The sequence below is a fragment of the Pleuronectes platessa genome, chromosome 2, assembly GCF_947347685.1.
Source record: "Pleuronectes platessa chromosome 2, fPlePla1.1, whole genome shotgun sequence".
NCBI classification, from domain to species: domain Eukaryota; kingdom Metazoa; phylum Chordata; class Actinopteri; order Pleuronectiformes; family Pleuronectidae; genus Pleuronectes; species Pleuronectes platessa.
Genome location: NC_070627.1, coordinates 9,750,160 through 9,774,834, shown reverse-complemented (window position 1 = coordinate 9,774,834; position 24,675 = coordinate 9,750,160). Strand labels below are relative to the sequence as shown.

Genomic DNA, 24,675 nt, shown 5'->3' with positions numbered 1-24,675 from the left:
GATTTGTCTGCAAAGTCGTCCGAGAGCTCCGGATCGCAGAAATCTCAACAAGTGGATGTGACGTTCAGCCGCCGGACCAGGATGGATGAGTTGAGGATGATCAGCTTGATAACTCAAAAAAATCTGAAATAGATGAACCTTGTTATTTTGCTGTAAAGTAAATGATGGATTGGGAAAACCAGTTGATTGATGTGCATCAGCAGACAATAGAGAACAGCGATATCGGCCTCAGCTAAGAGGGGCGAAGGCAGAAGTGAGGAATCTAGTAACAGCATCGACATTAAGATTAAGAGAAAGTACTGTTGTTTTTAATTAGTGGAAACAATTAATATTTATATGCCTTAAAATTTCTCAGCACTTTGAATTTTTAAGTTATGTTCCCAATAAAACACAATTTAAGAGTGTTCTGGAATTATTTTCTACAGATCTCACTAACATAACATAAAGAATGTGTCATATTAATGTAATTTTCATGTTATGTCTGATAAGGTGAGGAGGTCTTTGTTAGAGACGGAGGAAAAAGAGCTGGAACACACGGTGAGAAAGGAGAGAGAGAGAGAGAGAGAGAGAGAGAGAGAGAGAGAGAGGAGAGAGAGAGAGAGAGAGAGAGAGAGAGAGAAACAGGATTTACTGTATCACCATGTTAACAGCTGTATCAGTTGGTCCCCTCTCAGAAAGGGGAAGATTTCCGACAGCTGGGGTCTGTGTGTGCTAGTTTGTGTGTGTGAGTTTGTGTGAGTGTGTGTGTGTGTGTTTGTGTGTGTGTTTGGAACTGGGTGTGGAGCCTTGACCAAGGGCACGGGACAGAGAAGCAGGAGTGTGGTGGTGGGCTGGCTGGAAATTTCCCAGACTCTTTATGTCTGTGAAACAGAGGAAAACAAAAGAGGGGATTTGATATTAGGGTGTAACAGTAACTGAAGTCAAACAACAAGCTCCACTGCTGAGCTCTTCTTTCTTTTCCTTGCTGGTTATTAGTTATATTGCACACGACAGCGTTTGTGTAAAATCAGCATGGCGGCGCAAAAAAAGAAAAACAAATTCCTCAACTCACACTTTTAGAATTAAATACATTTTCTCGTTATCATTGTAAAATGTTGTTGTTTTAACTGTTTTGCATTATATGCCTCTATCTGTAGTCCAGTACGCTTAGTGCTGTTTCCTGCTTTGTGTGGCTGGTGTGGTATAAAAACATGATGTAACATGTGACACAGTTGTGTAGTTATTAAAGGGCATTTAGTGTGATGTGGCTCAGAGCAACAAAAAACATACAGCCACACCACTACAACTTATATCTGTAAGTGCTACCCTTCATCCACATGATGTTTGTTTACACTCTGACCTCAGCTCAGTCCACAAGTAAAAAATCAATCAGACAAAAGGTGATAGAACAAACTTTACTTATGTGATGTGTAACATGTTTCTTAATATGTTTTATCATTAAGGTACAAACAGTTAGAAAACATGGCCCATCATCATCATCATCATCATCATCATCATCGTCATCATCATCATCATGATGACAAAAGCCAGAACAAGAGGCAGCCTGGGTGTGTGGTTGTAAACACTGTTTTATAATGAATACAACACAGACTATGGCACTGACAAAATAAACAGACGGCAGGGAGGGATGGAGGGTGTGTGTGTGTGTGTGTGTGTGTGTGTGTGAGGGAGAGAGAGAGAGAAAGTGCGCTGAACTACTCAGCAACAGCCACTCAAGTGGTGACGTGTTGGCGGTGCTTCCTGCAGCGCTTTAACCCGGGTCCTAGAGACAGCACTTGAGCTTTCTATTCGCTGCTTGGCGCTGTTGCTATGGGGCTGCATGCGCATGTCGAGCCGTGCGCGTTGCACGGAAAACAGTCAGCGTGCGCGTGTTTGGGATCAGGACACGAAAAGTGTCTGGAGTCGCAGAAAAATCAACGAAACGGGCTTTTGTTTTGTTTTAGTTGTTGTTGTTGTCGCGGTCGCTACCAACAACCCAAACAAAAACAACAACAACATCGAGGCTGTTGTTTACCTTCTTCATGATCCAAAAGAGTAACAACAATAATAGTAACTATCAATAAAAACAATTTTATTTCACAGGAGAACATGTCTCCTTTCATCTATGAGACTTTGACCTTGCTGAACCCGAGTGCTTTAAATCTCATGTTACATCACTTTATATTGTTTAATAACGACTTTGATTGTGTGTGTATGATCTTTTATCGGATATATTGTGTCATTAAACAATAAATTAAATTATAACACTGAGAATGTGCTGGAATAGTGAATTTATGGCAATATAACCTTTAACAGGCAGTTTGTATAAGTGAATGTGATATTATCCAAGTTCAGCTTCTGACTTACATTTCATTAAGGAACTGTCTTTAATATGTGTCTGTAAACAGTGGTTAGTTTATGGTGATAATGACTTTGTTTATACAGCACTTTTCATATAAACAAAATGTAACACAAAGAGCTTCACATCACCCCCCCCCCCCCCCCCCCCCACTGTATACGCACACACACACATAAAAGCAAGGGCTGACCAAAAGGCACTAAGGAATAAACAATAGAAAAATATATTTATTGATCTAAAGTGTTGCAGGCTTTCATTTAAATAAGAGCCTTCTAAACAGTTAATAAAGTTTGTCATACGTGTGTATCAGCAAATGTGAGACTGGGGAATAAAAAGTTGAATTATTTAAATATTGCCATTTTAAACTCATATTTCAATTAAATATATAGGTTCATAATATATATATATATATATATATATATATATATATATATAGCTATATTTATCAGCTGGCATCTATTCTTAAATACCGTAGAAAGGATTGTTTTGCTGTGATGTGTCCGTGTTGTTTTTGTGAGGCTCCACCTCGTGCTATGAGCTGATGTTTCAGAGAGAAGAGACAATTAAACCGGAACTGATGAAATGAAAACAATAAAAAAATCACCTGCGAGTTTTTATGGCGAACTAATGAAGAAATGTGCTGAATTTCATCATTCACAATAAAACCGGACACGAGGAAGAAAGGGATGAGAGTTAAGGTGGGGAGGGGAGGGGGGGCAATGTGTTGTTGGATCCCACCCATCCGAGACGCACACGCACGCGCGCTCCACCGGCTCGCGCGCCCTCTTCACGCGTCTCGCGGAGCTGCCACAGAGCGCGCGCTCTGAGAGAATGCGACACCGCTGTGATGCGCGTGCCGTAAGTGTGTGGCATTTTTTACAAAATAACACCGGAAATACATTAAGTATAATCTGACCTACAGTAACACAACATGGTGGTGGATCGGTCGCACTTTGATACGGCCATTGTTATCATTATTATATTGAATATTACTCTTATTGTAGATATCATCATGATTGTTGTTATTGATGACCCCCCCCTGGTGGTCATGTGGTATACAGGAGGTGTGTGAAGTCAGGTGCTGCCTGTAATTCAGACTCAGGAGAAAACAACACATTTAATTAAATTAAATTAAAAAAATATATATATTTACAAATCAATGAACATGTGTACAATTATTTATTTATATATATATGTACACATTTTACTTTGGCCAGTAAATCGCTTCAGCCTTTGTGCTCCGGAAACAAACAATTCTTCGACATGAGCGATGCGTCCGTGCATATATGTATATTTTTAGATTTTCGCCGGAGCCAACGCTGTTTAATAAAACATGCTCTGATTCCGCTGGAGTTATCCCCGGCTAGAAATCGGTTGCCAAGCGTTGCATCATTCCTTTCATGTGACTCCCATACGCCCCAAATTCGTCCTGGCCGCCTCATGCCTGCATCACAGCTGCTGCTCGCACAAACTATACGAGAGGAGACAGGCAGCGGGCCGACGCCGCGCCGCCAGCACCCGCCTCCTCCCCCCGGTTCCGAGCAGCCTATTGGATGTCGCCAAGGAGAACAACTCGGCTCCACGCTGCTGATTGGACGCCCGCGACGTCGTTTGTCACCTCGCAGCGGGTTCGGTTGTGTCGACTCCGCCCCCCTCCCCCCTTTCCCTCGCATAGTTCGGTTGGCCGCTCCCTCCTTATAAACACCGCCGGGAGTTTCCGAAGAATCACATTCAGCCGTACAGACTGAACAATGGTTAACATGAGCTATCGACATTTTTTACTAAACTACCCACATTCGAGTTCGAGACAGTCGAGACGGCGAGCGAATAAACGGAAAAGGGTGAGTGGCTGTGTTTGTGGACTTTGTTGCGGGGCGGGTTCCGCCCGGTCCTCGGATTTACGAGCTCGGATCTGGGAAGTGAACAAACAAACAGGAGAGAGGAAAAAGGGACGAGCGTGTTTTTATTCAGTCAAATATCTCAATGACATTTTTTTTTTTGATTCACGGTTGTTTTTTTAAATCAAACACTCTCACCGGAGTTGTGTTTTTTGTTGCGTGTTGTCTGCGAAGTTGTTCATCTCGTACGGGCTCGAGCTTCCAAGTTATTTTATTTTGTTAAACTCGCCAAGTTAATATTTTAGTTTTTTTAAAAGCTCGCGCTGCTTTTGTTAAATCTCCGAGTGTCATTGAATTAAAATGTCATCAGAGTTGTGAGTCTTCTCGAGTGAATGACACTGACAGTTGTTGTCGGGGCTGAAGCCGGACGGCTTTTTAAATTCCTCCGTTCACGTCGCTTCATAATAAACGTCAAACGCTAAATTAGTTGATTTCTAAAATACAATGATTTAGTTTTTCCTTCTCTATTAATCCCGTTGTTATTTTGACTGTGTCGTTTCCTTTTGTTTCGCCCTGTCCTCCTCCAGCTGGACTCACATTTCCATGACATAACTGTCTTGGCTGTGACTGGACATGTTGACTCGTTTTTAAAGAATAAAACAAATCTTTTAAATATCACACAATTACCAGAGGAAATACAAAATCTGTACATTTCAATATGCACATTTTAATTTAAGCTTCTGTCTGCTCGTTTAGTTTGTGGGATTTTAACATTTAACAGCAAGTTTAAGAGAATTTTATAAATATTTTTACTTCTTTATAACACAGTTAAATACATCCGTGTAAAAATGTAGTTTGACTTCCTGCCATCATCACACATGTGACTTTGATTTACAATGTTCGCCTCAAGCTTTGTCCAGAATAATTAGGATATAATAAATTATAATTGTTCATCGTGAATTTAATGTGTGTGAAATGGATTCAAAGCATGAACAGAACGAGCAGGTTGGACTGTCAGACCTCATTTCATTCTTCATTGTCAGGATTTATTCATCCCTTATTTTTTTTAACCTCTTGTTTATCGATCCCAACGTGTATTGAGGATCGAGGAAAGCAGGGGGCGCAGTGGAGATCATCTCGGTCTTTGTTTACAAGAATGAAGTGACAGCATCTCCTTATTGGATCGCTTTAACAATTATTGACATTTTATTGGTCTTTAATTATTACATTTTCTGTTGCTCCCCGAAGCAGCTATATGTTTAATTTGAGTTGCCTCTTTGTTTTAAAATCCAGCCTGCTCTGTTTTTGTGCAAATCATCATTTTATTTTGAAATCTCAGCAAAATTCAGGTTTCAGATTTTTTTAAAATTATTATGGCTAATTTATCAAATCCCTTTTTCCCCCCCTTTCAGAATAGTTGGGACAAGCTATCTCCAACATATTGGCATACTTGATAAACAGAGACTTTCCAAAGGTAAACCTGTCTTCTATTATTTGACATTGTGAATGCTGCATGTTTGTTATTCATGACATTTAATCGGTTCATTCATTTCAACATGAACCGTCCTGGAAGTTGAGTTTTTTCATACACATTTAGAAAATTTCGAATTCCTCATCCTGTCAACAGTTTACATGCAGTACAGTCATCGACTCACTCAGTGTCACTGTTATTCCATCAGTCAAGTGGATTTAACTATGTTCTGCTTTGTTTTACCATGAAGTAAATAATTATAAAGATAAATGCTTCCTGCAATAACCTCAGTAACGATACGCACACGTCCTTCATCACTGGTGCCTCCGAACCACAACTCAACTCTTCGCCGAGCACTGACTACTTATACTGAATGGAGGCGGAGTTATGAGGTGTCACTCGACTAACAGGAGTTTGCTCTGCCCTCTTCCCTTCATCTTTGTTTTTCCCAACCATCCTGTGTGTGCCGGCCGCCCCCCCCCTTCGCCCCGCCCCTCCAGGTCCAGTGTGAACCGTGTGGCCGAGTATCTGTGCGTTGCGACTGATTGGCGAGATGACTGCCGAATGGCTTCACCTGCCCCCGCCGTACCCCCCTGGCGTGGGGCCGCTGTGTGGTGCAGAGTTGGAGGCGTGGTATGAGGACCTGCAGGATATTCTGGGCTCCGACACGGGAGGGGCAAAACTGGCACGTGCCCCCACATGCACCGAGGTCAGTAGCTTGAAGAGGAAAATGGCTTTCACGCCCTCAATGAGTGTGAGTGTGTATTTTCATTAGGGATTTAGTTTTTAAACATTTTGCAAAAAAAATATTTTCACCTACGAGATGATTTGAAATTCACTTGAACTTCAATATTGGACAAGTTTTTATCAGGTGTTGACTTTTGCGCTTCGTGTTTACAGAAAGAGCCGGAGTTCCTGGATGTTCTGGAGAGTTGTTCTCTGACATGGCTGACGGACGGAAGCCAGACGTGGGGCGAAGGTGTCCAGAGGGCAACAGAGGAGATCCACAGCACCCAGCCTCTGCATAACACCTCATCATCCTCCTCTTCCTCCTCCTGCATGAGTCCAGCTGTTGCAGAGGAGCGGCGGGGCGAGGCTGAGAGCGGGAGGAGTGGAGATAGCTCGGCAGGAGGAGGAGGCGGCGGTGACCTGCTGCCTCCAGAGTTCTTTGAGTTGCTGAGTGAAGGAGGAGTGGGAATGGTGGATACGAGCGGAGTGGGGATCAGCAGTGGCTATTATTACCACCACCATCAACACCACCAGGCTAATAATGTCCAGCCTGCATCTCCCTCAGCCAGTGAGGAGGAACTGCCCTGTGTCCCCGATTCCCCGTCCTGCTCCTCCTCTGCCTCACAGTCGCCATCTCAAAATGGCTCTTCTCCCTCCTCACCCGAGTCTTCTCCTTCCGTCTACCCGTCCTCCCGCCTGGGAAAACGCAAGAGGACCACCAGCGAGAGGGCCAACGGTGCCTTGTCCTCTTTCGCCTCCTCCACACAGCGCACATCCTCATCTTACACGTCTGCCAAAAAGAGTCGCAAAGAAAGAGAGCACGAGAACGAGAGGAAGGTGACGGAGCTCACGGACCAGAATGAGCGCTTGAAAGCGGAGATTGACAGGCTGGGCGAGGAGGTACAGAGGACACGTAGAGCCCTGATAGAGAGATTGGTCAACACCAGGAAATGAGGATGAAAGTAGACAGGATGGAAGACAGGAATGAAAGATGACAGGGCCTGCAGATTTAGAATCAGTGGTGGGAAAAGGTGTAAAGCGGTGGTCACGAAAATGCCTCTTTTAGACAGGAATAGGATGGAAACCAAAGATATCATTTATAAGAGAAGGTTTTTTAGAATTACGGAGGGGTAGAGATGTCAAGAAGGAGGAAAGTGATGAAAGTCAAGAGAAGGCACAGAGAGAAACAGCTGCAGCAGCATTGCGGCAAATAAAGACACAGCACGTTTAATGGAAGAGGAAGAACAGGCAGCTCAAATCCTACAGTGGTTCTGACGAATGTTTGTCGTGTTGAAGAGAATTTCATCACTCAGGATGGTAGAAATAACGGTCGTGAGCTTTTGATGATTTGTACGTTGGACAGAAAAGGAACTTAAATTCAGAGAGCGCATTTCATTGTCATCTGTTCCCACCATTTTGCAATAAATGGTAACTCCTACTTTAAGGGCTGCAATCTGGCTGGTAGAGATTATTTGCCCCAATTTGTGGAGAGTTTTCGGAGCTCAGGAAAAGTATGAAAGTGCCCAGAGCAGTGTGAGAGAAATATTTTTGTGGAAAGAGAATTTACACCCTTTCTTACTTTTATAACCCATGGCTTGTTTGTACGTGGAACTGTGTATTTAGATAAAGCAAGTAGGACCCAGCGATACTTTCTAAACCGACCTTTTTCTATCAATATGGCAATTTTGTGGGAGAATTATTAAATCCTTTTACCTTGAGTTACTATTTTTATACAATGCTGTAATATATATACACAATTGTACTGTAATGGCTTGTACTGTAATATGCCAACATGTCCACGGTTATTTTATCGTTGTACTCACATTAACTGTTAGTAGTAAAATAATATGCATGCTTTTATCACCGATGGCATCGAATACTGTACCTTTTTATTTTATCCATCATTGTAATCCCAATTTTACAATAAAAAAACAATATGACATTTTTGTGTCATGTAAAATTATTTGTCTTGTGATTAAACTGTGTCTTTGGGGGAAATGATGTAAAGCCGTAATTGAGAAATTGGAGAAGTACAGACAATTTTCAGATTCAACTCTTTTATTTTCTGGATCTAAAAAGGGTATTTGTGGTAAATAACAAAGAAAAAAATTCCAGAGGATATAAAAAACATCTTTAAATGCGCAACACACCTTCCAATGCTAATATCGTATGCTGACTCTATCACAGGGAGAGTATAAAATCAGTTTCTTTTGGTGTAGGGATTTGGAAAAATCCCTCCATTCTGTAGCTGTATTCATTTGACTCCCTCTTTGTGTGTTTTCATTTCCCCGTCGGCCTATCCAGCATTTCATTAGTCCTCAGTGCCAATACCACATTGTCTCAGATCCTGTCACGGCTTTGCCGTAAGCTAATACCCTCATCTCTCTCTTGGTGTACATCTTGTTCCCGCTCTCCACCATCATACCTCAAACCATTCTACTCTTCCCTTCCTCTGCCGAACCTCTTTCATTCTCTTTCCCTTTGTGTCTGTCTCACTTCTTCTTGCTCTTCTGAGGTGCAGGCTCAGGGTTCTTCCCCTCAGCCACAGCCAGCTGTTTCTTAAGGTCCAACAGTTTGCCCACTTCTGCTGTGATCGCAGACTTCTCCGCCTTCTGGGCTTTGAGCGCTCGCACCTTTTCTCCCTGTGATGGAAACAATGACCGGGTTAAATTAGTGTCTCACACCAAAATATGATTTGATTTAAATATCTCAGCTTTGAAGGAAACAAACAGCGATTGGTAGCGTCCTTGTCAGATAGTCAAGAATGAACAAATGCAGCCGCTTGTCCGTTTGTAATTAGTCGCTTCTGTCTGAGTTTAGAAATATGGAGGTTTTTAACATTGGACGCGCTGCAGAAAGTTGTAAAATTGAAAGATTACTAATTTGTAAATAAAACAATTTTGATTAATGACTAATTCCTTGCATTACAGGATAGATTTCCAATTAGAACCTTATTCTAAATTATAAAATGTAACTCAGGAAATTAGCCGTTTATTTATGTGGCCGATAGTTTGTTGCGTGCAGGATTAGATTTTTTTTTAGGAACTTTTCCGTTTATCACGGACGACCGGGTCGGCTTTGTCAGCCGCTAATACGAATAAGGATTTAAAAACAATTCACGGAATTTAAAATCGTTTAAATGAAATCCGGATCTTTTGCTAATAACAGATCCTGAGTCTAAAATGACTGAAGTGAGAATTGATGTGTTGGCACCAGCCAGCGATCTCACCTGCTCAGCCACAGCCTGAGTGAGCAGCTTGGCTTTCTCTGGGTCCGCTCGGCTCACCGTCGTCGTCCCCTCAGCAGCAGCAGCAGCAGGAGGAGCTGGCACGGCGGCCGGCTGCGAGCTGGCAGCGCTCTGAGCTGTCGTCTGAGGGAGAAGGCAGCACACACGAGAGGATGCTTGAATCGGAGGCGATTTGATGGTTATTATTTCTACAGATGACTTACCTCATTCCAGACAATAACACTCATCACTCAAAATGTCAACAGGGCTTTATGAGTCACGATGTTTGAATGGACAATAAGTCACACAAGACACACGTGTAAAAATGTAAAAAAATACGAGGACATTAGATGAGCTGCTGGTGTTAGTGGCGGCGTGCGGGTTACACAACAGCACCAGTGTGCTCACAAACAAATACCGCTCAATACCTTTTTTTGAGGTGGTTCATCTTCAGGCTGCAGGCAGCAATTGAGCAGAGGGTTTAGAGAGGGATTATTCTTAATCTATATGACGGATGCTCGTTACACAATTTGCAAATTTTTTGTGTGTTTTTTTGTATTGTGCTTCAAAATGCAGACACGCAAATCAAGGACAAATTCTTATTCCTAAGTCAGACAGCGGCTCGAGCACAGCTGTGATTTATCAATTCTTTCTTATTTCATTATTCATAAATAGTCAACCTATATTACCACAGGACCTGACTGAACTCATACACAGACCATTAGGCATCATGAACATCAAATACCTGCTGTCCACCAAATTTCTTCTTCAAAACGTCAATCTGGTCCGCCTCCAGTTTCTGGAACAACGGACTGACCTGGGAATAAAACGGGGAATAAAAAGTTAAAATAAAGTAAAAAATGTATTTGCACAATAAAATAAAAAATTACAATTTTGGACCCAGCCCTGGGCGAGCGTAACTGTAGGATTCAACCGGGAGGCTCTGTGCTCATCTTTGAACCAATAGGCTTATGCAAGTAAGTAGACGGAAATGTAGTTTTTGATCAAGATTGCCACTTTCTAACACAGGACTACACTGATGATCCAGGGTGTGGTTCATCAGGGAGGTTGTGTGCATTGTGTAGTCCTGTCGCGGTCACGAATCACAATCACCTTGGAGACTGAATGCAGCGTCGGCAGCCACCTGCAGACGCCGGCCACCACAATTAGGCCTGAAGGGACAAGTGGCCTGAGAGAAACCTGGTGTTCGAAGGCTGGGGCCAAGACACAGAGTCTAGGCTATTTATTCTTCAGCGTGTGTGTGTGTGTGTGTGTGTGTGTGTGTGTGTGTGTGTGTGTGTGTGTGTGTATGTGTGTGTGTGTGTGTGTGTGTGTGTGTGTGTGTGTGTGTGTGTGTGTGTGTGTGTGTGTGTGTGTGTGTGTGTGTGTGTGTGTGTGTGTGTTCACACGACTACAATGTCCTCCAGAGGACTGAAACATTGACAGATTGTTGCATCCTCATTGTATCACCCAGCGTCCACACACTAGACATTTGGACATGTATGGACTGTGTGTGTTCAGTTTCTCGGGTCGTACTCACGGTGCCGATGCGGTGGCCCGCTCTCAGGGAACAGACAAAGGTGCCAGCGCCTTGGAACATGGTGTGGAGGCCACACTGAGGGGCGTTGAGCTGATCCCTGATGGTTTGGCTCACTGTTGGCATGTAAGGTAACACCATCACTGACAGCAAGCAGGCGATATTCACCGAGACGCCAGTGACCGTGCCCGCACGCTGCCTGGAGAGGATAATCAGAGAAACGTCAGTCAGTGAGTTGCACCATCATACGTATGCTATCATTACTGGTTTTCTCATCGGTTGCACACACAAATAATTATCTTTACTAAAAATTGAATTCAGCCTTTGCATTTAAGTTGTAATTTTACATGAAAGTACATTTGAGACACTGGCTCACAGTCTGTTTACATTCCAGTGTAAGGCAGCTACTTGAGCTGCGCTTAATCTTTACATAAGTATGTATTTCATCTTTTTATCTACACCAAGTTTTCCCACAGGCTCCATTTTTGTTTGTTTTTGTTATAATTGTTTGTTCATTACTGTATGTTTGTTTTATCTGCACTGAATTAACATCTGCAAGTTGATCTTACTATGTGTAGTTGAGATGTGCTAAAAACTCAATAAAAACTAAAGTATAAAAAAAAAAGAAGGTACATTTGAAAAAAAAGTATGTAATCGATAAAATCTATTTACACGCATATCCAAACTGAAATCCATCGACATGAGGCCGAGTTTGCACCTCGAGTCCATCTCACCTGTCTGTGTCTCCTCCCTTGATCTTCTTCCAGGGTTCATTGAGCTGAATGTACTGGTTGCCATGGCGAGAGATGTTCATGATGTGTTTGAGACCATCACGGATTCTGGGGGAACATTTGATCAAAGCATGACAACGTGCACCATTGATTTATGGGAGTTTTGCAAAGCACAAGACATCCTACAGAGTCCACTGTAACTGACTACAAGTCCAAATATGGGATATCTACTGTTTTACCTTTACTGTCGGGATACATTTTAGAGATTTTAAAACTTGGGCTGTAATATATATCTTTGATCATTTTAATGGGTTTAAAACCCATTGAAAGTATATCAAACTAAATCAATACATTGACATTGCTTCTGACAGGCGTGTGACTCCACCGCTCTTACTTGACTTTGTCCATGAGCTGGATGTACTGCTGCAGCTCCCAGTTCACCAGGGCCAGCAGCTTCTTATCTTCCTGCTGCAGCTCCATCGCAGGCACACAGCCCTCAAAGAACTTAGTGACAAACATGCCGGCTCTGGAGGAGAGAGGGAGAGCGATTGAAGGGGTTTGATTGAGACAGATTAAAAAGGGGGGGGATTTTTGGGAGAAGATGTGTGAGCTGTGAGAAGAAGGCAGCAGGAGAAACAGAGTAGGAGGGAGATGAGAGAAGGGCATGCTGCTTGACTTCCTAATTGATTAGAAATACTACGTTTTGATGCCAAATGTAATTCAGTGCTCTGCAAGAAAACTACCGCAACAGTGTACTGCGTTGAGCCTCCTCACAGCTCCTTCATCATCCATACGTTGTAGCTGCGTCTGGAGCCATCTTTGAAATGAGTGTGTGTACATCAGAACCACATTTGTAGCTTGAAAGTTTTTGTCATGTCTGATGCAACTAGCAGTTTTTCTCTATGGAAGGTTCGTCAGATCAAAATGCTTTGACGTGCATGTTAAATTGTCAAACTGTGATTTTGATGTGAGTGTAAACCTTGTGTGACCTTTTTTTTTGTCTTTTTATGCATTTCTTTTTTCATCCTCAGGAAAATAAAGAACATAATCCTTCAAATATTCTATACAATGACTGAATTATCCTAATCAATGAAGTAAGGTTCTACCATTTTTTGTCAAAGTAAGTCAAGCTCATTATTGGTGAAATTGTGAGTAAAAGGTTATGACTTGACAACAATTAGCTGGAACAACAAATGCCAGGATCGTTTATGAATTTGAGAAATGGACAAACTGTCACTAACAAGGTAGTTCGGGGATTTAGCGACTGGATCCAGGCGAGGACAGAGTTTCTTTTCTGAAGCAGAATACTTTCTACCTCCAACACCTTAGGGTGGATGCAATCTACAAGATATTTTTGAACCAATTAAGCATCAACGTTGCTGCCCGAGACCAATTCTGAAGATCAAGGTAGTTTGAAAAAAAGCTGCTGAGAAACATCTTTGATGTGGGATTTAACCCTGATCTTTTAAAAATCATTTGAGGCAATGGAATTGGGGCTAAATTACACCATCCCAAACAAATGTAGAAAACTAGGGTGAACCTCTTGTAATAGTTACGGCTCCAACTTAATTTTCTCAATTAGCACAACAATCTGAGAACTTATTCATTGGACTGGATCAAAGTTTCGCTGCATTACTGTACGAAATGCGAGCAACATTTTATTTCAATTGTTTACTGGTGACTGTGATGGAATTGACATTATTCTGTCACCAACCTGTTGATGAAGTTGCCCAAGTTGTTGAGCAGCTCGGAGTTGTTCTTCAGAGCCATGTCGGCCCAGGAGAAGGCGGAGTCCTGTCCCTCTGGACGCACAAACAGCAGATAGAAGCGCCACACGTCGGATGGGATGCCCGTGTCTTTAGCCATGTCTCCAAACACGCCGGTGCCACGACTCTTGGAGAACTTAGTGTCCTCGTAATTCAGATACTCTGTGGGGAATAAGAGCATAAGTCACTGTCAGAGCTGAACTCTAATCTCCAGTTTTAAAGTGATAATTCATAATGGCTGTGTTGCATAAGCGTAAAACAGGATGAATGTGCCATTATATATTTTTAAAATGAGTTGTGAATCCAAATATGAAATCAGAAGTATTAATAAACTGCTGATCAGTGAGTGATATTACGTGATTACCGGTGGCAACGAGGTGGTTCACCAGAGTGTAGTTGTCTTGAGCTCCCAGTAGGGAGCAGGGGAATACTACACTGTGGAACGGCACGTTGTCTTTGGCCATGAAGTTATACAGCTCCACCTGTTGGCAGGGATAGGACATTGCGCTGTGAGGATGACATCATATTAGATCATCATGAGATCATCCAGTTCAAAGAGGACTTATCAGCTCTCCCCAACCCCCATCTCTCTCTCACTCACTCTGCAAGCACAGGCCACCCCACACACACACACAAGCTCAATCCTGGGCTTTTAGATGGAGAGACATGAGATGAGTCAGTGAGAGTGTAGAAGATATGTTAGAGCTTGTTAGATTCTAAGTCTTTTTTAATCAAGCTGCAGTTAAATGAAGCCAAGCCAAGTGATAAGTAGCTCACTATCACTATTCCAGCTTGTCACGTATTACTGTATGTGTGGGGAGTGGTGTGAAACCTTTAAAAATGAAATTCACATGCACATACAAAATGTCAATTAGATCAACTTTTCTAAGTGAGGCTGACAACAGCATCACGAACAAGTAAAACCAGGGAAACCAACAGAAGTTTGCTGAGTGTTATCTCAGAGGGGAGGAATCTAGAAGAACTGTTACACCGACACACACTATATCGTTATTAACCCATTCTACTGTGTCTGGAACTGAATATTACATTGTATTCAATAACAAAAGGAAAGGATTTTCAGGAGCTTCAGGATGGCTCATGAATCCTTTGTATTGTGCAGTGTTAATTTCGTTGACCAAAACGATGACGAAAAATATTCGTTAACGATCTTTTTTCCATGACGAAGACGAAGACGTAACGAAAACGATTCTTTGAAAATAAAAACTATGACTAAATCTGTTTTAACTTTCGTTGACGAGACGAGATGAGACGAAAATGTTGGTCACAATAATTTATTTAAACATCATCGTATCAGGCAGTCATGAAGTATCAGGAGCGGGCGAGTGAGTGTGTCTGTGTGTCTGTGTGTGTGTGTGTGTGTGTGTGCGCCCCAGATAGCGCACCGGTGCCGAGGCTCCGCCCCCGCCCGCTCACTCGCTCAGAGACACAAGATCTGAGCTCGTCCATGTGAAGCTGCTTCTTAACAGTGGAAACAGTGAAAACACAGAGTTTCTCTGGTCTCAGCTGATCAGAGATCAGCGCAGCAGCTTCTTGATCAGAGCAGAAGCTGCAGGTGGTTTGTACCGAGCTTCAGTTTCTGTGTCCGCCTCCAGCCTGACCTGCTCTCACTTTTTGCTTTCACATTTAAAACTAAATATATATTTTTAAGCTATTAGGCTGCAGCTATATGTTTTTATTTATTTCAAATAGGGTACTTCTTATTCAAATAGCCCTACAAAGTTCTGTGTTTAATTTATTTCAAAGTAGGCCTACACTTGCCTGTGTATTTTCTTCTCTTCATAAGTGTTCTGTGTTTTCTTTTGTTGTAACAGGTACAAATAGCAATAAAATGTCAAGAGTTTTCTTTATTGTCGTTCTATAATTTCGTAAATGCAACAAACTATAGTTTAGTATAGTATAACTTTATATTAAACTTTATTAGCTTTGTTATCAAATATGTTTTGCGGCTCCAGACAAATTTTATTTGGGGGAAGAGGGGGCAAAATTACTCTTTTGAAAATAAAGGTTGCCGACCCCTGCTATAGACCTATGCTAGGAGGGATATCTAATGGACAACCTAAGTACTGCAAGCTAGGCTATTTTGCAGTTTCAGACACAACACAGGGTCCCTGGGCTTGAGAATGGAAGAAAAGGAGTTTAATGTGGCAACTAAATGTGACTAAAACTAGACTAAAATGTAATTCGTTTTCGTCGATTAAAACTAGACTAAAACTAAGAAGGATAAAAATTACTAAATGTGACTAAAACTAATATGCATTTTCGTCAAAAGACTAAGACTAAGACTAAATCAAAAATAGCTGCCAAAATTAACACTGGTATTGTGGGTGTGGGCTGGGATGTGGTACCTGACTAGGATTCTTCCACCACTTCTCCCATTGGTCGGTGTAGTTGGCGGTAATGGACATGTAACCAATCGGTGCATCAAACCACACGTAGAAGACCTGCAGAAACACAACAAGTAAAAAGCAAATAAATAAATCTGGATGACATGAATGAAACTGTATAACACAAAAAGATGATGACGAATGAGGAAAACCTAAATTACTATCTGAGATAATGTGTCGGAAGTGTCACCTACAAGAAATGATCCGTGTGCAAACAAATCTAGACATGCAACACCCAGAAAAACTCAGTGAGGAACCAGTGAACAATTAGAGAGCGCAGCAGTCACTGCAGCAAACAGTGCACAGTCAATATTTAATTAGGAACCATGACCTTATATATATTGTGTGTACATTCATTATCCTCTCAGCAGGTAATACAGCTTTATTATGTTTCATTAAAGTGGGGTGAACATCTTTTCCACTGCCTGCAGGGATACCAAACAAAACCAGAACAATCATACAGCAACATCTGTAATGGGAAACATTATGTTTTGCTTTTCATCTGCATGTCATACCTTGTCTTTAAAGTCGGGGTGAGGTACTTGGGTTCCCCACTTCAGGTCTCTGCTGATGCAGCGAGGTTTGAGTCCATCTCTCAGCCAGGAGCGAGTGATCTTTTTGGCGTTCTGCGTCCAGTCTCCGGTGCTCATCGACTTGTCCAGCCACTGCTCCAGCTGAGCCTCCAGCTGCACGAAAGGAGGAGAAATCAACTTACTAGTTCTAAAGTGGCGAATGGAAAAGTAACAACATTACAATGCAGAGTGAGAAACAAACCTTTGGCAGGTCAAGGAAAAGATGTTTGGAGGAGCGGACGACTGGAGTCTGGCTGCAGACCTTACACTGGGGTTCCTGAAGGGGGCAACAAGCAGAAGACTGATTAGGCTGAATGTCACCAGATGGATTTACAATTTAGAGGAAAAACTAATTTCTTTCATGGAAGTACAAACTATTTCAGGAGTTACACTGCAGCTATTGTGCTCAATAAACAGTAAATTGAAAGCTGTTGTACTGGAGGAGAAAAACTGTAGAACAAAATGACTTATCTATAGCATGTATATAAGGTGCAGGTAGCATCCTAGACACCATTCTCCAAATAATAGGATATGACATTTCCCTTAATTTATAGATTTACAGTTTAATTATATTCCAGTATCTATCTCAATAATTTTCCTAATAGTAATCAGTGACAATAATAACAAGGGACTGATAATGACAATCCTCATTTTGCCCTTCACATTCACTTTGTTCCATCCGTTCCTCCAAACGTACCCCGAGCTCCACTGCATTTATGAGCCGCCCGCACTTGTCACACTGATCACCGCGGGCTTCTGGGTAGCTGCAGTGAGGACAAATGCCTTCTACGAAGCGGTCGGCCAGAAAGCGCAGACACTTCTCACAACGCAGTTGCTCCACCGTGTCTTCCAACATGAACCCGTTCTTGTGGAGTCGCCAGAATATATCCTGAGCAATCCTTCATAAAAAAAAAAAAAACACAGAGAAACAAGATGGTTCAAAAATGCTTCTGGGGCTGTGCCCATGATGCAATTTGTCTATTATGCTTGGTGTTAAAGGGGCGAAAAACACCGTGACACTTGTCTTATGTGGAAAATAATAAGTCATTGAAACCTGACCCCAGTTTCGCCTTCCAACTCAAAACTCACTGCTCCTGCTCTCGTCAGCAAGAAAATGATGTAAACTTTCTGGGTCTATATGGTAATACAGAAAACAGAGCAAGATACTTCAAAAAGGAGACGAATGGAGGAGTTTGTTATTGATTAAAGAAGAAAAATATGAAGTAAAATGGTACAAAAAAAGCTAAGCTGACGGTAATCTTTGCTTGGGAGTTGGTGAATCTAAAAGGGAAGACCTTACATCCTAAGTACTTGAATTGAGTCAGGTATTTAATCTGTGGGCTGTTTTCAATTTTCAAAGAACATGGTGCTTTGGCCTTTTATATTTGACTCACAGAAAAAACAAACTCAGGGATTTTAAATCTAATTTTCACTTAAGAAAAGTGACAGTATTTTGTTTCCCATTCTCCCATGAGAATTTGAAAGCGATTTCTTGAACAAATAGGCTACATTACAAAACTATGAAAATAAAATGCAGGCTTCGCACACATCCATTGGTTTATCCACATGTTATACCAATATTTGACTAATTCATAAGTGCCAAGTGTTACACATTATAATTGATAACAGAATAACTGGAATTACCACCTTGTGGTTTTATGTCTCAAACAATCTGTCATGTTGCAGTTTACATTTATGGCTGTCTAGACTTAATACCTTTTAATAGAAGGTATTAATAGAAGGTATTAAGCATATTTTGTTGTAATAAGCGTATGAATGATTGAGTTGTGGTGAGTATCATGTGTAAGTGTATCTTAAGGTCACAGTGACCTTTAAGAAACTCCAGGTGTTACTAAGATATCATACAAGAGCGAGACAGACGACCCAAACACGTCATGCATCCTGCTGCTGCTGACGCATAGGACAAATGTAATTTAATAGGATTTCTTTCCTTTTTTTGGTAAACCTCTGAATAGTAAGCAATAACCTACATTCCACAATCATCCTTGATAATCTCTAAGATTAAGTGAAGCAGAATTTATGGTCGCAAAGGCTAGACGTCCACACCAGTATCTACAGCTAAGATTATAGTAATCCTATGTTATGTAATTTTGAATAGTAACTGTATGGAAAAAGGTTTGTGCTTTCATACCACAAAAAAACATGTTAGGACCAGGATCGTGAAATTAACTCCTGATTAATACAGGAGACCTTTGTGTTTAGTATTTGTCTTGAGTTTTGTTAGATTCTTAAAGAATAATCTTGAATTTCTCACAAATCAGCAGATTCCATTTCCCCTCCGGTGTTGACCCTGAACAGGCCGACACAGCCTCCTTCCCCTGCCCTTACTTACTCTGTCTGCTTCTCAGTGGTGGTTCTGCCGAAAAAGTCAAAGTCAATCTGGAACCACTTGTAAATGTCGGCGTGAACAGCATGGTACTTGTCGCAGATCTGCTGCGGTGTCAGGCCCTCCTCTCTGGCCTTGTTCTCCGTCGCTGTGCCGTACTCGTCCGTGCCACACACGTAGAGCGAGTTCCAGCCGCGCAGACGAGCGTACCTTGAGGAAGACAGTGGGACGAGAGGTAAGACACAGGGATGAATGCGCAAAGGGACAGGTGTGGAAAAGAAAAATAAGGAAATGGAAAAAAACAAATGAAGGAGCATGAGGATGAAAAAGATGTGAATAGGTGAGATGAAAAATGATGGACAGGTTTCATTGTACAATTCAAAAGACTGTGCAATCCATTACAACAATCCATACACCCTTACCACTACATATTCTTATATATATTTTTTTTTTCTGTTGTTTTTATATATATATGTATATTTTATTGTACTATCCACTCCAGCAGCACAGAACACTTTCCTACTGGACACTGACACAATCACATCATTGCATTCCATTCCTGTATCTGTAAATATGTTCTCCGTATGTGATTTATGTATGTATGTCGTAGATGTGCTTAAGTGTACAAGCTACTGGATGATCTAAATTTCCCACGGGATTAATAAAGTATCCATCTATCTATCTATCTACCTGTATGTTTTTGTGTTTATGAATACAAAAATACTTTTGATACATTGGTTGAATTCTTCTTTATGATTATCAGTATTTTTTCACGCACCTATGTAGAAAAAAAGACAGAACATCCTACCTGGAGAAGACGTCAGCGCTGAGGACACAACCAATGATGTTACCCAGGTGGGGGACATTGTTGACATAAGGCAAGGCACTGGCCAACAGGATGTTTCGTTTGCCCTCCTGTGGCAGACTGAGAGGACAAAAACATTTGAATCTGCTCCTGAACCAGGATCTTAACAGGGTGTTGGTATCTGCTTAATATTTAGTTGGGAAATGAGACTTGTTCTTTACTGACATGGGGTGTTGTCTTTCCGTAACCTTTGGGCTGTCTTTCAAACCAGTGCTCCAGGTGAGAGCAGCAGCCTCGATCTCCTCTTCAGAAACAACACGTTCTACCTCTTCACACTAAACACATATGCAGAGAAAGAGAACACGCTTAAAGGACATCACACTGAAGTTAACGTGTTAGGCTGGTAATCTCCACAAGCAGTTATTTTACCCAAATGTAAGTATATAAAAAAAAAAAAGGTACATTCATGATTGTAATTTTGTTGTACATGCCCCATCAATCCCAGCTCCCACTTGCCCTCCTGACGCCCATGCATCTGAGATCACGCCTCCTAAAACCTCCTGACAGGGAGCCATAACTCCTGATGCTACATTTTGATGAACACCTGTTCAAATCCTCCCATGTTCAAACAAGACAGAGAGAGGAGGATAAAGAAATAGTGATGTAACCTAAACATACTGCATGTTCTGAACCCTAATGTAGGTGTTAATATAGCTTTTAAAGAGCCATGATCCGTCTTGAGAGAGCCTTACTTACTTCAATAGGGTGAATTGTTATGTTATGTTAAATCTTTATTCTATAACTATAGGGCAGTAAGGACGTGTGACAATACACGTCTGGTAAGATGTTTTGTTTGTGCAGCTACACCTTGAAGAAAAAAAAAACAAAAAGTTACAGGATATTTTCTTGGAACCCTGACAGGGTTTCCTGAGGCATGAACCCAAATGAAGACTTTTTGTGCTGAGAGAAAGCTTTAGATCTAACAGTCATCCTGATGATCAAGCAGGTACCTCAGCAGGGCTGCTATTGCATGGCTGTGCGTCTCTGCACTGGTTGCTCTGACGGGCAGGCTGCCTCTGCATGTAGCTCTTCATGCCCTGCAGGCCTTTCCCCTGCAGCACTTTCTGAGCAGCAGACTGGCAGCCGTGCATCGCAGCCATTCGGTCAAACCAGGCCTTCAAAGACTTGCGTTCACCTGTATGAAGTAAAAGAGAACCAGAGAAAAGGAAGGGGAGACATTTTAAGGATTGCAGTAAGGATCTTTAGATCACAGAGAAGGACAATCTACAACATGTGATGATTAAATAAATGAAAAGGGTAAGAAGAGGACAAAAGAAAATAAATTTAGGGAATTAAAATATTTTGTTGTACTCTTAAAGGGAGTCAATTAGTCACTGGATGGACCATTTAGCTATGACCAACAACTAAGAATTTCGTATTTTATTACTACTTACCCAGTGCGAGTGACGAGTCAGATAAAAGAGGGTAGAGCGCAGCCCACAAAACAACATCAGCAACAGAGACAGCTTCCTAAACAAAGCACAGTTAAATTAACATTTAAAACCCAATGTTCCTAAAATTGCTATGTGTCCAGTCAAGAAATGAATCTGTATGCATGTTAAATGTACAGAACAAACGATGCAGAAGAGTGATCCATGCGACCTCTTGTGATTTTCTACTTACAGAAAAAAATGTGAGAAAGACTATTTCCATTTGAAAATGCTTTGCGCTCGAGTCTAAATACAAACTGCTGCAATTGGCTCACTGCCTGCTTCCAAGTTTTCTTTAACATAACACACGGTTCCCCGAGGCATCCTCATCACCAAGATATGTAATAAAAAAAAATTCTGTACACATGAAATATATGACAGAGGCAGAGGACTTGTTGCCCCAGGGGCTGAAAATACAACAGTATTGACCCCCTCACACAGACACACACATCTGTACCACATGGGACCCCCTCTCCAGATGAATCGTTTTTAACTTAAAAAAGCATTACTATGTCAGCATCAGCTGCGGAGAAGAAGAGAAAAAGAAATGTTGCCAAAGGAGCATGATGTTCAGTGTCTCAGTTAAACCCAGCTGAGCTTCCTAAGAGACAGGGTGAACTTTTGACGTATATATTATATAGACGGAAAATGCTTTGAATTAGAATGTTTGTGTTTATCTTCTACATGTAGTAATAAATTAAATGGCAGCTAAATGGAGACTGGAAAATAAGAAATAAAACTGCTGAACAGGAGACGTTGATACCGTACCCCTGTTAAATATGGCGTGTTTCCCTTAGTCAAGCCCTGGTCCAAGTAGTTTAGGGGCGCCTGGAGAACCTGAGACACTTCTGAAGCCTTCCCTTGCAGCACTGCCATGTGAAGAGCCTGAAGCAGTGCAGGCTGCATGAATAAGACACAACAGAGGTTAATTAGAAATGATCAAGAGACGTTGAATCAAGCTGTAAACCAAATAAAATGGGATAAATTGTAAGCAGAGTCTGTAAAAAGACTGTACAAAGCATGAACTAAAAATAGCACGAGGACTTTCAAGCAAAGGAAGGTCTGATTTTTTTATGTTGTTTACCTGGAGATCTGTGGCTTCCCATTCCAGCCACTGGTTGCAAAGGTCAGTGGATTCTTGTCCTTTTACTTCATAGAGGTATCTGAGGTGACACACACATCAAATACAGTTATATGCAATATTAGTGCTCCATCTTCCTGGGTTAGTTTCAGTGTGCCACTAGAGTCGACTGCAACAAGCTTTAAGACATTATTAATAAGGTTGTTACATTCCATTACTGTTGTTGGCCTAATTTTACAGCATCAATTAATCAGTTATGTCAATACATTGTCAGATATTTGGGATCAATCCAAATAAGACTAGGTACAAATTGAGGTAAGTGAAATATTGTGTTAAACATATGGAAGGTTATACAGGGGCAGTTACTAACCGGCTCTACATTCATGACTAATTGGTGTTCAGTAATAAGAGGGAAGGACTGTGTGTGAGAGTCTACTGACTGGCAGATGGCGTTAGAGCTGAAAAGGTGCAATCCACTGGGCAGGAGGAGGGCTGGCAGAGTTGGACGGGTAAGAAAGGGCACCACTGTCTCTGAAAAATGAAAAAGAAAGAGATCATGTGTTTGTTGATCATTCTGAATAAAATACACAACAGCAGAGAAGATTATCATTGCCGGCTGCTTGTTTGATGACACGTTAGACTGGTTATACTTGATTCTTTATCCGGCTGCTAAATCCTTTCTCTAATGTTTTTTTCTTTAGAGAGAGAAACAAGAATAATCTACATCTATAGCAGTACACGGTCTTATTATAAAACATTCAGAGCCGATATTGAATTTCAAATTCAACAACACATCTTTTAAGAGAAGTAATAACAACACTCCTCAAATGCGTCAAGGATAATCCGGCGATCGAATTCTCCGGCGCAATACTTATCAGCAAAGTCATCTGAATGGTCACAAAGGTCAGACTAAAGGTCAAGGCTTTGATCATTTAATCCGGAGTTTTTCCGAAGGTATGGCAGATGAGCCTACGAGGAGATTCTGATTACATTTTGAATAGATGTCTTTACTTTGATGGTTCAACTTACTGGTGTTATGGCAAGTCAGGGATTTAATAAATGTGAAATATAGCAGACTTTGTGTAAAAAAACAAACAAACAATGGATGAATGATAAAAGACAGCCATTCACTCATCAAGTAATGAGACTTGCATGATTCAACAAATTTGGCATAATTATTCCCAGGCGAAGATGCTGAAAAATGCCCTTTCGGAATTTTAAATTACAAATTTTTTTTTTTTTTTTAATCCTGGATCCAATCCCAATTTAAATCAATACCGGCCGGGTTTTACTTTTAGTCTCAGGTAATACAGTCCACAACATGGTTTCAATGGGCAGAGTCACAAAGCCAACATTGTGTTAGGCGTTCTGTTTTCTTGAACTGTAAATATGCAGCATTATGTTTGTTCTAAATATGTGTTCAGGCCTTTAATTGTCTACCAAGGTTTGTTCTTGGGTGCAAGCTGATGTGACTGTCAGAAATAACCCTGTCCACATGGTGTGTCAGATCAGATGTGGAACCAAAACAAGCCGGCAGGTTCATAAAACGTTGTATTTTTCCTACAGCCATTGACAGACCAATTAAACACAATAACTTTAGATTTTAAATTAACATTATTAACTTGTAATCAAACCGGAAGTGTTTAAATGCAGTGTTTCCGATGTATATATAGTGAGTGGCAGATCATTTTTGAATTGGATTAGTCCACAGAGATTTGTTCTACCTCTACAACACAATCACAGGTATTAGTGTAGAATGAAACCAAGACAGCTGACATCTTTACTAGTGATACACTGCAGAAGCTGAACACACGAGTCTAAGCCCAACACAAACATGGCTGTGTGATGCTGTACAGACGAACGCTGTCAAAACAAAACAACACAAAGCAGATGCAGGTTTCGTTCCATTCATCGTGACACTGACAGGCTGTTGACAGCTAGCTGGCTAACACAAATCATCAGCTGTCAGTTAAAGCCGAAATCTGTATATATACACAAGGGTGTAGCCTTTAGCTACGCGTCAGCAGCTGTTCACAGAGGAACACAGATGAACAGAGAGCTATCCCCGCTGTCTTACCCTCGTGGCTGACATACTGGACGTCACACGGAACCCCGGTCACCTGCAGAGCCGCTAACACCTTCAGGCAGTGCGGGTTGCCTTCGCTTAAAAACAGCTTCATTAGACTGTGTTGCTGTTTGACTTTAACGCTGGCGGTATTTATTCTTTACTTTAAAAAACCAGGCTCGCGACTGTCGAAGGTAACTTTCCCACGCGAGCTGATGCAAGCGACGCCGGCTATTTTACAAATGGCAGATTTGTAGTTTTGCGGCGGGTGCCA

The 24,675-nt window shown here is 41.5% G+C and overlaps 2 protein-coding genes across 3 annotated transcripts; one reads left to right on the top strand and one right to left on the bottom strand.

The window, feature by feature from the left end:
• The first annotated feature begins 4,000 nt into the window (after positions 1 to 4,000).
• ddit3 (DNA-damage-inducible transcript 3) lies at positions 4,001 to 8,318 on the top strand. Of its 2 annotated transcripts, none has more exons than XM_053437553.1 (4): positions 4,001 to 4,179; positions 5,589 to 5,650; positions 6,148 to 6,356; positions 6,548 to 8,318. In XM_053437553.1, exons 3-4 carry the CDS (start codon positions 6,201 to 6,203, stop codon positions 7,328 to 7,330), a joined length of 939 nt encoding a protein of 312 aa, XP_053293528.1. In that variant the 5' UTR covers positions 4,001 to 4,179; positions 5,589 to 5,650; positions 6,148 to 6,200; the 3' UTR covers positions 7,331 to 8,318. The 2 variants fall into 2 exon arrangements, with proteins under 2 accessions (XP_053293528.1, XP_053293519.1); XM_053437544.1 differs by having other exon boundaries at positions 6,148 to 6,401.
• mars1 (methionyl-tRNA synthetase 1) lies at positions 7,934 to 24,642 on the bottom strand. The gene is made up of 21 exons (XM_053437540.1): positions 24,414 to 24,642; positions 22,777 to 22,867; positions 22,340 to 22,418; positions 22,024 to 22,155; positions 21,220 to 21,295; positions 20,776 to 20,960; positions 19,991 to 20,100; positions 19,769 to 19,885; positions 18,967 to 19,170; positions 17,311 to 17,512; positions 16,816 to 16,890; positions 16,557 to 16,727; positions 16,003 to 16,098; positions 14,001 to 14,118; positions 13,585 to 13,798; positions 12,265 to 12,396; positions 11,874 to 11,978; positions 11,143 to 11,338; positions 10,348 to 10,419; positions 9,606 to 9,746; positions 7,934 to 9,018 (listed from the first exon to the last, which is right to left on the bottom strand). The coding sequence occupies exons 1-21, from the start codon at positions 24,514 to 24,516 to the stop codon at positions 8,869 to 8,871; spliced, it is 2,769 nt and encodes a 922-aa protein (XP_053293515.1). The 5' UTR covers positions 24,517 to 24,642; the 3' UTR covers positions 7,934 to 8,868.
• Positions 24,643 to 24,675: the final 33 nt, after the last annotated feature.

Bases quoted from the DNA above. Each gene is read 5' to 3' on its own strand.
- mars1 (XM_053437540.1), bottom strand. From the start codon at position 24,516: ATGAAGCTGTTTTTAAGCGAAGGCAACCCGCACTGCCTGAAGGTGTTA. The intron at 13,799-14,000 runs GTAATCACGTAA...TATTCCCCACAG, and splicing joins GAACCACCTCGTTGCCACCG to AGTATCTGAATTACGAGGAC. The intron at 9,019-9,605 runs GTGAGATCGCTG...TTTCCATCACAG, and splicing joins CTCAGGCTGTGGCTGAGCAG to GGAGAAAAGGTGCGAGCGCT.
- ddit3 (XM_053437544.1), top strand. From the start codon at position 6,201: ATGACTGCCGAATGGCTTCACCTGCCCCCGCCGTACCCCCCTGGCGTG. The intron at 6,402-6,547 runs GTGAGTGTGTAT...TCGTGTTTACAG, and splicing joins CTTTCACGCCCTCAATGAGT to AAAGAGCCGGAGTTCCTGGA.